The sequence below is a fragment of the Pelodiscus sinensis genome, chromosome 24 (assembly GCF_049634645.1).
Source record: "Pelodiscus sinensis isolate JC-2024 chromosome 24, ASM4963464v1, whole genome shotgun sequence".
Classification (NCBI taxonomy): Eukaryota; Metazoa; Chordata; order Testudines; family Trionychidae; genus Pelodiscus; species Pelodiscus sinensis.
The window spans coordinates 7590103-7602473 of record NC_134734.1 but is presented as its reverse complement, the minus strand read 5'-3'; the positions used below and the strand labels follow the sequence as shown (position 1 = coordinate 7602473).

The 12371-nt window shown below is 57.7% G+C and overlaps 1 protein-coding gene across 1 annotated transcript; it reads left to right on the top strand.

The window, feature by feature from the left end:
- The first annotated feature begins 5892 nt into the window (after nt 1-5892).
- Nucleotides 5893-7310, top strand: LOC102461803 (uncharacterized). Its single transcript, XM_075908271.1, is given in 4 exon segments — nt 5893-5904; nt 6046-6517; nt 6520-6716; nt 7128-7310. Coding segments are annotated over 4 exon segments (864 nt in total).
- Nucleotides 7311-12371: the final 5061 nt, after the last annotated feature.

Genomic DNA, 12371 nt, shown 5'->3' with positions numbered 1-12371 from the left:
CTCCCAGATCCTGGCTCCCAGCCCCTGCTCTGACCAGTGTCCAGGCAGTAGGTCAGGAGCAGGGCAACAAGGAGGAGCCTGCCAGGCCCGGCCATGGCGCCGAGGCAGCAGTGACACCAACAGCAGCAGGTTTCGCTTTCCCGTGCACGACAGACAGGAAAGCACATCCTCCCACGCGTCCCGCGTGCTCTGGGGCCCTGCTCACGCCAGCCCCATATCTCCAGCGTCACAGGCGGGCTGGCCAAGGGCTGCTGCTAACCACATCGGACTGGGCCGGTCCCTTTGCATGAATCCCTGCGCAGCTCCGTGCCACGCTCGTGCACCGCACGGCCCATGTCATACATGCGAGGTACAATCCTCAGCAGGGCCAGCTCCAGGCACCAGCAAAACAAGCAGGTGCTTGGGACGACACATTGCCAGGGGCAGCATTCCGGCCCGGAGGAGCAGGGCAGCGGGGAGCCTCCCAGAGCCACCCCAAGCTGGGAGCCCTGCTCCCGGCTGCTCGGAGCCTGCGCCTGGACCAGGGGTGCTGGGAGGGGAGGGGAGGATGGGGCGGGGCGGGGCACTGGGAGGGCAGGGCGCCTGGCACCAGTTCAGGGCGGCTGTGGCTGGTGACGCTGAGCCCGCCGGGGCAGGCTGCGGCCATGTGACTGCTCCAGGCAGCCGGCTCACTGGAGCGGCAGGCGCTGGGTCTCGGCCACGGCAGGGCCCCATCCCCCGAGTGGGGAGCCCCGCGGACATCGCCCCGAGCTAGGAGCCCAGCGCCCAACTGCTCAGAGCCTGCACCTGGCTCCGGGGTGCTGGGAGCCCTGCGTGGGCAGCCTCGAGGCGCAGCCCCTGCTGGGAGGGTGATGTAGGGCGGCTGTGGCTGGTGAGGCTGGTCCCCTGCCCGTGTGCCCCCCCAGCCGGCCACCCCCCTCCCGTGCGCATTCCCCACAACTCTCCCCCCCCGCCTGGCCTGTGTGCCCCTGCCCACTGTCCCGCGACCCCCCTTCCCCGGCTCAGCCTCTGCCCAGCACCCCCACCTCCTGGCCCACTGCAACCCTGCTGGGACCCCATCTCCTCTTCTCCTCCCCTTCCCTCCCCCCCCCCCCCCCGCTGGCCTCCCACCTGGATCCCCATCTCCTGTCTGGCTCTCTAAACAATCCCCCGTCCCCTTACTCTCTTGGCCCTGATCCCTCTCTCCCCTCCCCCCCCCCCGCCCAGAAACCCAGCCCCCTTGTGCTGTGTCCTGACAACCTCACACCTGTCTGGACCCAGGTGATTCTCCCTCCCCCTTTGTCTGAGGAAGGGGAACTCTGGTGTTCCCAGTGCCCGTGTCCCCAAGTCCCTTCCTGTCTGGGGCAGGAGAGCTTTATTAAAATTGGAATTGTGATCCCATTTCAATAGGCTTTGTTTTAAATAATATACCTTTAAAATTAAATTAAAACTTGTTATGGCCTAAATTTATCATAACCTATTTAAATAACTTATGAAATACATTTAAAAATTAACTAGAACATGTCTCCTGTCAACTTTTAAAGAAATTCTACCAGTTCACTAGTGTAAGTACCCAGAACCACTGTTTACACCCTGTTTACAACAGGACTCCTTGTGTCTTGTTCTGGACACTTGAGCTATGGAGTTGAAACAAAAGTTCTCTTAATCCCTTTGAACGGTCTTATTGTATAGTGAGGCTGATTCTTGTCCATGGACACCAAGAGTTGGACAGCTTATGGGTTGGGGTTGGAGTATGAGGGTATGTCTACACTACAAAGTTAATTCAAACTAACAGCCATTAGTTCTAATTAACTTTAATAGTGGCTATATATACAAACCGCTAGTTTGAATTTAAATCGAACTAGTGGAGCGCTTAATTCGAACCAGGTAAATCTCATTCTACGAGGACTAACGCCTAGTTCGAATTAAGTACTTCGAATTAAGGGCTGTGTAGCCGCTTAATTCGAACTAGTGGGAGGCTAGCCCTTCCCAGCTTGCCCTGGTAGCCACTCTGGGCACAACCAGGAAAACTCTTCTCCCCCCTCCCAGCCTCAGAGCCCTTAAAGGGGCACAGTCTAGCTACAGTGCTTGTGCCACTTGCAAGCCTGCCAGCACCCAGCAAACAGACCCTGCACCTGGCACGGCACGAGCCAGCCACCCGCTGCCACTCAGCCCTCCGCCTCTTCCCAGGACCAGGACGGCAGCTGGCGGCTCCCAGGAGCCTGCCCGGGTCCACAAGAGGTGGGCGCCCACCTGGTCTAGTGCGGAGATCGTGGACCTCATCGAGGTTTGGGGGGAGGCCTCCAATGTCCACGATCTCCGCACTAGCCACAGGAACGCGGCCGTCTAAAGCCGCATGGCTGCCAGCCTGGCCACCAGAGGCCACATGTGGACCAGGGAGCACGTCCGCTGCAAGATTAAAGACCTGCAGCAGACCTACTCCAGGGCCTCCCAGCCCGGGGCAGACTCGGAGGCATGCCCTCATTATGAGGCCCTGGACCGCATCCTGGGGGCTCACGCAGTCCATGTCCCCCGGGTGGTGATTGACCCCGGGGCAGGGGGCCCCGTCCCTGACACGGAGGAGGAGGAGGAGGAGGACTCTGAGAGCCAAGAGCCTGAAGGGAGCCTGCCCAGGACCCAGGACCCCCAAGGAACCCCACAGAGCACATCGGCTGTGTCGTCCAAGGCCGGGGAGGGCTCCACATATAAGTGCCATCATGGTCACCTTATGTGTATGGGAGGCGTTGGGGTAGAGGGAGCCCAGGGACTGTGCTCCTGGGCCTTGCCCACCATGGAGCAGCAGCTGGGTGTCATGCAGGGGCCCTGGCCCATTCCCCACACGCCAACCTCGCCTTGCAGAGGGGGACTGGGTTTCACCCACTGTGTCCCCAGGGAGAACTGACCACTGCTCATTTCACCACAGCCGCAGCACCTGGGACTGCAGGGCGCACCACCCCGCCTGCAACAGCCACCTGCACCCGGGCCAGCAGGCATACCAGAAACCTGGAGGACTACCACCGGTGGCACCTGCGGCTACTGGAGGACCGGCGGTTGTGGCAGCGGAGCTTGGAGATGCTGGAGGAGCAGGGCCGTGCCCTCAGAAGTCACCTCCAGACCTTGGTGGACAAGTTCCTGCCTCCTTCTGCTCCAGCCCCTGCGGCCACCCCAGCTCTCGCTCCTCCTTCCCTCTGCACTCCCCATCCCTCCTGCCCCACCCTCTACGCCCACTCCCCCCCCGACGCCCCCGCAGTGCTGCAAGTTGGGAGAGCCAGCAGGACCCTCAACCCTTAGCTTTCCCTTTCCTTCCTCCTCTTTCTCCCTCTTCCAGCTCCCTCCTCCCAGGTTCCCCTCCCCTCTCCCACCCTCAATCCTCCCTCCCCCCACCCCAGTTATGTAAAATAAAAAGAGATTTTTGTTGGCAAAACAGGTGTCTTTATTTGACATTAGGAAGGGGGGTTAAGGAGGGGAAAGGGGAAGAAAGGGAGGGTGGAAGAAGGCCCCAGTGGGGGATGCAGGGAGAGTTCAGTCCTCCTCCACATGGAAGCTCTCCCACAGGGCTTCCCGGATCTGGACGGCCCCCCGCTGGGCCTCCCGGACGGCAGCGGTGCGGAACTGCACATACTGGCCAGTCATGCACTCAGCCTCAGCCATCCACGCTGGCAGGAAAGCCTCCCCCTTCCATTCGCATAAATTGTGCAGCACACAACATGCTGCCACCACGGGAGGGATATTGTGCTCGGCGAGGTTGAGGCAGGTGAGGAGGCACCTAAATCGGGCTTTCAAGTGTCCGAAGGCCCCCTCGACCACAATGCGGACCCTGGTGAGCCTGGCATTGAAGGCCTTCTGGGAGGGGTTGAGGTGCCCTGTGTACGGCTTCATCAGCCAGGGATGTAGGGGGTAGGCCGCATCCCCCACTAGGCAGATGGGCATGTCCACGTCCCCGACCCTGATGTGGCGGTCAGGGAAGAAGGTCCCGGCATGCAGCCTCTGGCACACGTAGTTGTGGAACACCCTGGCGTCGTGTGCCTTGCCGGACCAGCCCACATTAATGTCCATGAACTGGCCCCGGTGGTCAGACACGGCCTGCAGGAGGACGGAGAAGTACCCCTTGCAGTTGATGTACTGGGAGGCCTGGTATTCCAGGGCACGGATGGGGATGTGCATCCCATTGATGGCCCCCCCCGCAGTTGGGGAAGCCGAGGGCGCCGAACCCTGGATGACCGCGTTGGCGAGGCAGACCACCCTGTGGAGCAGCACCCGGTTGATGGCCTTGACCACCTGCAGGGAGACACACCAAACCGCAAATCAGCGGGGCACCCGGGTGGTTGGGAGTGTTTGTTCCCTGGCACTGCCCTGCACCCCACTCCCAGAAGCAACCCCCACTGCAATCGTGGCCACCGCGGGCGGTGTGTAGTACAGTCACGACAGATCGAACCCTCCCACGTGGGGCACTTTCGCCTTCTCCCCCACCCCGTTTTCCCTGGGGCGGCCCATCCCCTCCTTGCAGCCCCCCTCCTCCCCGGCCCAGTGACCGGTGGGTGCCATACTTGCATGAGCACTGCTCCGATGGTGGATTTCTCCAAGCTGAACTGGTTCCCGACCGTGGAGAGCTTCCACAGGGTGATGGCCACACGCTTCTGGAGGGGGATGGCGGGCCTCATGCGAGTGTTCCGTTGCTGCAGAGCAGGGGCGAGCCACTCGCAGAGCTCCAGGAAGGTGTCTTTCTTCATCCTGAAGTTCTGGGTCCACTGTTGGACTCCCCAGCGCTCAACGACAATGTGGTCCCACCAGTTGCTGCTGGTGTCGATGCCAGATGCGGCGGGGCATGCTGGCATCCGGGTGCTGCTGCCGCTCCTCCATGACCCCCGGAGGAGAGGCAGGGGGCTGACGTGCACCAGATGGTGCCAGGCAGCCTCCAGCCATTCCTGGCAGGCTTGCAGCAGCAAGTGCAAAAACTGGAGCAGCAAGCCCAGGGCGAGCTTTTGCTCCATGGTGCCAACTGCAGCGGCGTCCCCAATGGGAACCACCGACACAGGCAGGCGGAGGTGAGGTTGGCTGTCCCTCGGTGAGGTTGGCAAGCAAGTGGGGAAGCTGAGAACTGGCTGTCCAGGGGGGTCCCTTTAAGCACGAGCCTCAGATAGCCTTGGACAGCAGCCACACAAAGCAACTACTGACCTGATGCCCTGCTGGAACCAGTTTCAGCTGCCCTTAAATGCGACCCAGTGTCCAATCAGTGTACACGCGTTATTTCGAATTAGCAAAATGCTAATTCGAATTAGTTTTTCGGTCTAGATGCACTAATTGAATTAGCTTAGTTCGAATTAACTAATTTGAATTAAGTTAGTTCGAATTAGTGCTGTAGTGCAGACATGCCCTGAGTGATTATAAGGCTTCTAATAATAACATCCCTTTGCAGAGTGAGGCGAGGGGCCGGGATGCCAGCACTAGGGGATGTGAACAGCTGCCTGCTTTGGAAGTCTTTAACTGGCTTGCTGTGGATGAACCTGCCCTCCCATAGTCCTCACACGGGCATCCCTGGCGCTCTCCTACGAGATGAAAATGCCCGGGGTTTGGACTCCCCCTGAAGCGCGCGCCTCACCCCCCAGGAAGCTGCACAAGCTGTATTTGCACGCGCACCCCCAACAAGCCGTGCAAGCTGCATTTACACGTGGACCCTCCCCGGACAAAAAAAGGGGGGGGTGGCAAAAAACCTAGAGCCGTCCCTGATCCCCAGTGTCAAGTCTGCCACAGCCCCACTGGCAGGGCACAGTTCCAATTTGAGCAGGGTGGGCCCTGATTACACCCCACATGGGGAAGCTGGGAGGAGCAGGAGTGGGCAGGAGATGAATGAAGGGGGGGGAATTAGGCCAAGACAACACCCAAGCTGTGCTCTCCAACATGGGCCCATGCACCATGTCAGCTCACGTACAGCTCATAATGCAACGTGGGATGGCCAGGCCCAGTGCACTGTGGGACATCCAAGCCCAGTGCATTGTGGGACAGTCAGGCTCAGTGCATGGAGTGGGGCGTTTGGAAACTGCTGCAGCTCCTGTTCCACCTTAAAAGGCTCCTGCTAAGAAGCCGAGGGAGGCGGCAGGAGGATCCAAAGCCCAGAAGGCCGCAGGTCCCGGCACGACCGAGCTGAGCACTGAGGCGGTGTCTGCTTCCAAGGAGCGCAAAGGGGTGTCATTGGCTGCTTTTAAGAAGTCTCTGTCTGCCAGAGGATACGCTGTAGAGAAGAGTAACAGCTGCATCAAGCTGGGGATCAAGAGCCAGGTGAATAAGGGCCCCTTAGTTCATACTAAGGGAATCGGTGCCTCGAGCTCCTTTAAACTCAGTAAGAAGCTGGGAGACACCAAGCAAAAGGCACCTAAGAAGCCCGCGGTGAAGCCTAAGAAAACAGCTGCCAAGAAGCCTGCCAGGCCGCCAAGAAACCCCAGAAGGCTGTGGTGGCAAAAAAGAGCCTCAAAAGCTAAGAAACCAGCAGCTTCTCCCGTCAAGAAAGCTGCCAAGAGTCCGAAGAAAGTGAAAGCCACCAAGCCAAAAAGGCAGCTAAGAGCCCAGCTAAAGCCAAAGTGGTGAAGCCCAAAGCAGCCAAGTCCAAACCAACAAAACCCAAACCAGTGAAGGCCAAGAAAGCCATGCCTAAGAAGCGAATTGGTTTGAAGACACTTGGCATAAGAAACCCAGGCGCTGTGGGTCAGCTGGTCCTGTGCACTGTGGGTCAGCTGATCCTGGTGAATGGTGGGACAGCAGGCTCAGGGGATGGAGGGCCCAGGGGCAGTGTTATGGCCCAGGAGACAAACCTAGGTGGGAGGGGAGGGGCTGGACATGGTTCCCAGGCCCCATAACTAATGCCAGTCACCCTGCAAGCTGGTAGTGGGCACTGGGTCACAGGGAAGTGAGCTCAATGCTGACCAAGGTCTCCACCCCGAGGGAATCAGCTGGGCAGCCCAGAGCTCAGACTTTGGGGGGGATGGGGGGAGAGAAGGGGAGGGATTAGAGACACACATTCCCCTCCCTGGACACATGACAGGACGGGACGGGAGTGAGACAGCAGGAGCAGGGGCAAGGGGAGTTTCCTCAATAGAGGGGTCACCTAGATGGAGTCCTCCCCCCCCCCACTCAGCATAGACATTCTCTCGCAGGGTGCCCATAACTCAACACGTTTGGGTCGAGGAGCAGACGGCCTGGTGCACAAATGGAGCAGCACAAGAACCTGGGGTCAGTCAATGCCATTAACAGACAGCGGGTTTGAAAGCAAACAGGAAATATGTCACACAATGCACCGCCAGCTTGTGGAGCTCATCAGGGAATGTTGTGATAAATAGGTTCTGGAAAAAACTGAGTAAGGACAGGGACCAGCAGTGGCTATCAGACAACGGGGCAGGGACACAACATGCTCCAGTGTCCCTAAAACTCTGACTGCCAGAAGCCGAGCATGGAAGACAGGGTTTGACCTCCCCAAAACTGCCCTGTTCTGTTCATTCCCCCATGTGTAAGTTCTAGCTGGCTGCAGGGTAGATGGGCCATGGGTCTAATCCAGAAGGGCAGCTGGCTCAGTGCATGGGGGGTACAGGTGTGTGAGGACTTTCAGCAGGGCCGATGTCTGCATCACACCACTCGCAGAGCAGTGTGCAGCTGTGCATGATTGTCAGGAAGCAAGTGTGTGTCTCGGAACTGCAGGGCTGGAAATCAGAAGGAACCGCTTGTGACAGCTGACTCGGAAGAAAATGACCATGAACACTCATGGGTCAGCATCCTAGCCCAGTGCCTAAGATGGGGTGACAACCAGCTCCTTAGACAGCTATCTGCAGTGAGTGTCAGGGCTCAACGCCCTTGGAATTTCTATGCCTCATCAGTAACAATTTCCTCGCCCAAAAAGCCTTGCACCCCAAATAGGGCAAATCCTAGCAGGGTTGTGCCTGGAGACAGCAAATCGGGGTGACCGCTCCAGGCCCTGAGCATGGGAGTCCTCAGAAGTGATGGATCAGTTCCAGAAGTGTCTTTTTCTCACCTCTCGCTTCGGGGATTGTTCTGAATTCTAGTTTAGACCCGACTTGACAGAAGGCCCGATGATAGAATTAAAAAAATGCCATGGCTGCTTATGTACCAGTGATCACGATTTGATCCCATTGTGAATGGGTGAACAAATAAAGTTTACACCTGCAAGAGATGCACTTGCTGCTTTAAGCCCATTTCGTAGCTGACCTCAGCTGGGAGGAAGAATTATAATCAGGAAAAAATGCAACAAATTGTCCCAAAAGTCACAGCCCCAAACTCAAAAGAATGGAGCTGGTTTAGCAGGGCAGCTCAAAAATGTAACAAAATAACAACCAGGAGAAAGGGGAAATTAGCAATGACAAGGGTGCTAGACATTGTAGAACCTTGATAAGGGAAGCAAAGGTGCTCCAAGGCCAGCAGAGTTAAGGACAAGGGAAAATGTAAAAGCACACAAGGAACAAAACTGAATTGTGTGACAAAGGGAAATGGAGGAATTATCATCAGTAACAAGGCAGAAAAGCTTAATGATTTCTGTGTTGTATTTGGGAGAAAATGGCATCATAGCCATGTGATAGCTTAATTTAGCTTGATTCTAGTCAGAGTTTTGACAGACTCCTATGTGCCAAGCTCAGGGAAATGTGTTCTAGAGGAAATGACAAAAAGTCTCTGTCAAAGTTTGCAGTCAGACTGGGAGAGGCATCTTTAGTGGGATCCCACAGGGGTCAGGCTGGGGTATATTTGGTATCTTCATTAACAGCCCAGCTAACTGAGTGGAGCAACTCCTTATGAAATCTGCAGAAGCAGGGCGGGGTTGCGGAATGGGACCAAGATGACCTCGTCAAATAGCAGCATTGGTCCAAAATCCATCTGATTAAGCTCCATACAGACCAGTGCCCATGGGAAGGGAAACCAAACACTGACAAGGCAGGGGCTGGGGGGATTAGAGCGGATCCTGGGGCACATTTGTACCAAAACATGCAAATCAGGGTTGCTTCATCTGCTGGCTGTATTAACACTCTCTGCAAAGGGCAAGCAGGAAGACTTGGGTGATTTCAGGCCAGTTGGTCCAATGAGCGTGAGACAATTCAGCAATCCAGGATTCAATTGATAAAGGCAGAATTCAAGTGCCACCGTGCTCTTTGTCTGCATGGAGGGGATAGGCCTGGCTGGCCAGGGTCACATTGCAGCTGTGACAGTCTTCAATGCCAGGCGGCCCTCAGACCTGGCCCCGCCCGTTTTGCATGTCTAACGAGTGCTGTGTAACATGGACAGGGCCTATGTTCAGTGGCTGAAAAGCTGGCTCCTGGAGAAGCGTTTCAAGGGGGACCCGGCTCCCAGTCCTGGGCTAGTTACCAGCTACATTAGGAACCTGGCAAAGAACAGCTCATCCCCCTTCTCCCAAAAAAAGTTTGCAGATGACACAGGAATTAGGGAATGAATTCAGGCTGGCCTCCTGCATGGCACAGGGACCCTGGGCAGCCCGAGCCCTGGTGTGGCCACAGGCAGAGACCAAGGGGCCCCAGTGCCCAGGCCCCGGCAGGGAATAGGGTCAGTGAGATGTACCCAGAGAGATACTGAGTGAGCCAGCGTAACAGAGCAGTGTTCCTCAGCCAGCGGTGCATGGATCCCTAGGGGTACGCAAGAGGGCTGTGTCTAGACTGGCAAGTTTTTCCACAAAATCAGCTGCTTTTGTGGAAAAACTTGCCAGCTGTCTACACTGGCCGCTTGAATTTCCGCAAGAACACTGACTTCCTACTGTCTGAAATCAGTGCTTCTTGTGGAAATACTGTGCTGCTCCCGTTCGGGCAAAAGTTCTTTTGCACAAAGCTTTTGCGCAAAAGGGCCAGTGCAGTCAGCTCAGATTTGTTTTGCGCAAAAAAGCCCCGATCGCGAAAATGGCAATTGGGGCTTTTTTGCGCAAAAGCGCGTCTAGATTGGCCACCGATGCTTTTCCACAAAAAGTGCTTTTGCAGAAAAGCATCCTGCCAATCTAGATGCACTTTTCCAAAAATGCTTTTAACGGAAAACTTTTCCGTTAAAAGCATTTGCGGAAAATCATGCCAGTCTAGACGTAGCCGAGAAGTCTGGGGGGCACATCAACACAAGTGAAATTTGGAAAAAAAATTCCAGGATTGTGCCCTGCAAAGGGGATTGGGGAGAGGGCAGCGGCACGTGCCTGTCAAATTGAATGTTCAGAGCTGCACGCCCGGACGCTAACAGCTGCCCAGCGCTGGCAGGAAAAGCACGTGGCTGCAGCAGCTCCACTGAGACCCAAGGCTGTTCCAGGTTGGGGGAGAGAGGAAGGAGGAAAAAAAAAATCACTCTCCTAGTTTGTTTCCTCCCTGGGGTACTCCAGCAGGGAGGGCAGCTGAGCCTGGAGATGTGCAGGACCTCCACCCACCAGCAGCTCAGTACAACACATCACCATGGCCCCTGCCCATGGCGCTGCAGAGAGAAGCTAAAAGACAGTGAAGTGGCATAATAAGCTTTGCTCCAAAGGACGCCCCCCCCACATCAGTGGCGTAGTGGGGGCGGGGCAGTTGCCATCGGGCGCCACGCTAAGGGGGGCACCGGGCTGAGGTGGGAGCGTACAGTCCCACGTAGCGAGCCCAGCGCTTAGAGGGCCACTTGCTCCCTGCAGTCAAGCCCCCAAGGCAGGGCCGGATGGCAAGAGCAGGCACTTCAAAAACAGGATTACCGTCTGTCCAGTGCCTGCTCTGGGGGAGGGGAGGGGGATCTGGCTCAGGGGGAGGGGCAGGTGCATTGGGTTAGAGCTGGGTGGAGGGGGCTGGAGGTACTTTTTTTTTTAAAAGGGGTACTTCATAAAAAAAGGGTTGAGAAACACTGGGCTAGAGCATGAGTGCACGGGGAGGGGTGCGGGGGTGCTTGCACTTCCATCTTTCCTGCACCTCCTGCTCTTGCCTAGAGAACACAGCCCCAGGGCATGGACCCTCCCCTCAACTGACAAGAGGGTGCAAGCCCAGGCCACCCCCCACCTCTCCTCTTTGCAGCCAATCACCTTGCTCCCCATGCACCAGCCCTCTTTGACATCACAATGGAGTGGGAATGGAGGGGGGGCAAGGCCAGCAGCAGGTGTCTCCCCCCCCCCCCAAGAACACAGAGGAGGGAATGGATAACTTCCCAGCCTAATAGCTACAAGCTGTGTCAGGATCCCTAGCCTGGCCACAGTCCCCATCTCCCACTGCATTATGAGGTAACAGGCCCACAGCACTGCCTCACAGCAGGAATCCCAGCCATGGGGCTGCCCCATAGGAGAGGCTGCCGGCCATGCCCTGTGATTCCTGCCAGCGCCTGGGTGATGCCACACTGGGGACCCTGGCAATCTTAGTGCTGCTGTGTGTCGGGTTCAACACAGCCAGCCTGGTGAGATGCTGGGGCAGCCCCACAGAGCCCTCCCCAGCCACTTCCCCCCAGTGGCATCCTGGCTAAGTGCCACCAGGGGCCATTCCTTCCAGCAATATCCCATGGGAGTAATGAGCTCTTGTGGGGTTACCTGGGGGGCAGGGCACCTGCAGGGATATTGGGTGGAGAAAGCTGTGAGGGTACCAGGCTGGGGCGGGCTGAATCTGAGGGACAGACCCCAGCTCAAGGTCGGGGGGGAGGGGGAAGAGGGTGATGATACAGGGCTGGGACAGTAGCCGGAGGAAGGGGGCACATGTATCTGATCCCTTCCCCCCTCCAGCTCTGGCTGCACCTCAGACCCCTTGTCCAGGATCTGCTCTGCCTCCTCATCCCCAAAGGTGAGTCAAGTGTCAGGAGTTAGCATGGGTCTGCCCTCTCCTGGGGCAGCACCCGCTGAGCTGTGGGGGCCAGACCCACATGCGCCCAAGAGGGGGACAGCAGAGGTGAGCAGGGCTCAAATTTATTTCTCACCCCCTGCAGTGGGCGTTTGGATGGGACCAGCTGCCGCCCGGGCCAGGCCTGGCTGCCTTCCAGCAGTGCCAGAGGTCTGGGGGGCCCCCAGCACCTCGGAGGCCAACCAAAGACCCCGAAAGAGGATCCATCGAAGCTCTCAGCACACCCTAGCCAGTGGCCCCTTGGGCACACCTTCAGTGTGCCCCACAGCCCGCCCAACCATGCCCCGCAGCCTGGGGGGCCAGCTGGCCCCACGCCCAGCCCACTCCGCTCGCATCTATGTGTGGCCCCTGCCTGAGCCCCCAGGCTGCACTCCCTGGGCTCCCCCCAGCCCGGGCGGGGCTGCCTCTGGAGGTTGGCAGGGGGACTTCGCAGAGGAGGAGGGCTCAGTGCACATCCCCAGCCCATCCTTCGCCTGCTGGAACTGGGAGGGTTCGGGGGTCCTACGCTAGCACCCCCCAGGGGCAATAAAATTGTGCACAGCGTGGTTGGGGGTGACTCACTGAGGAGAG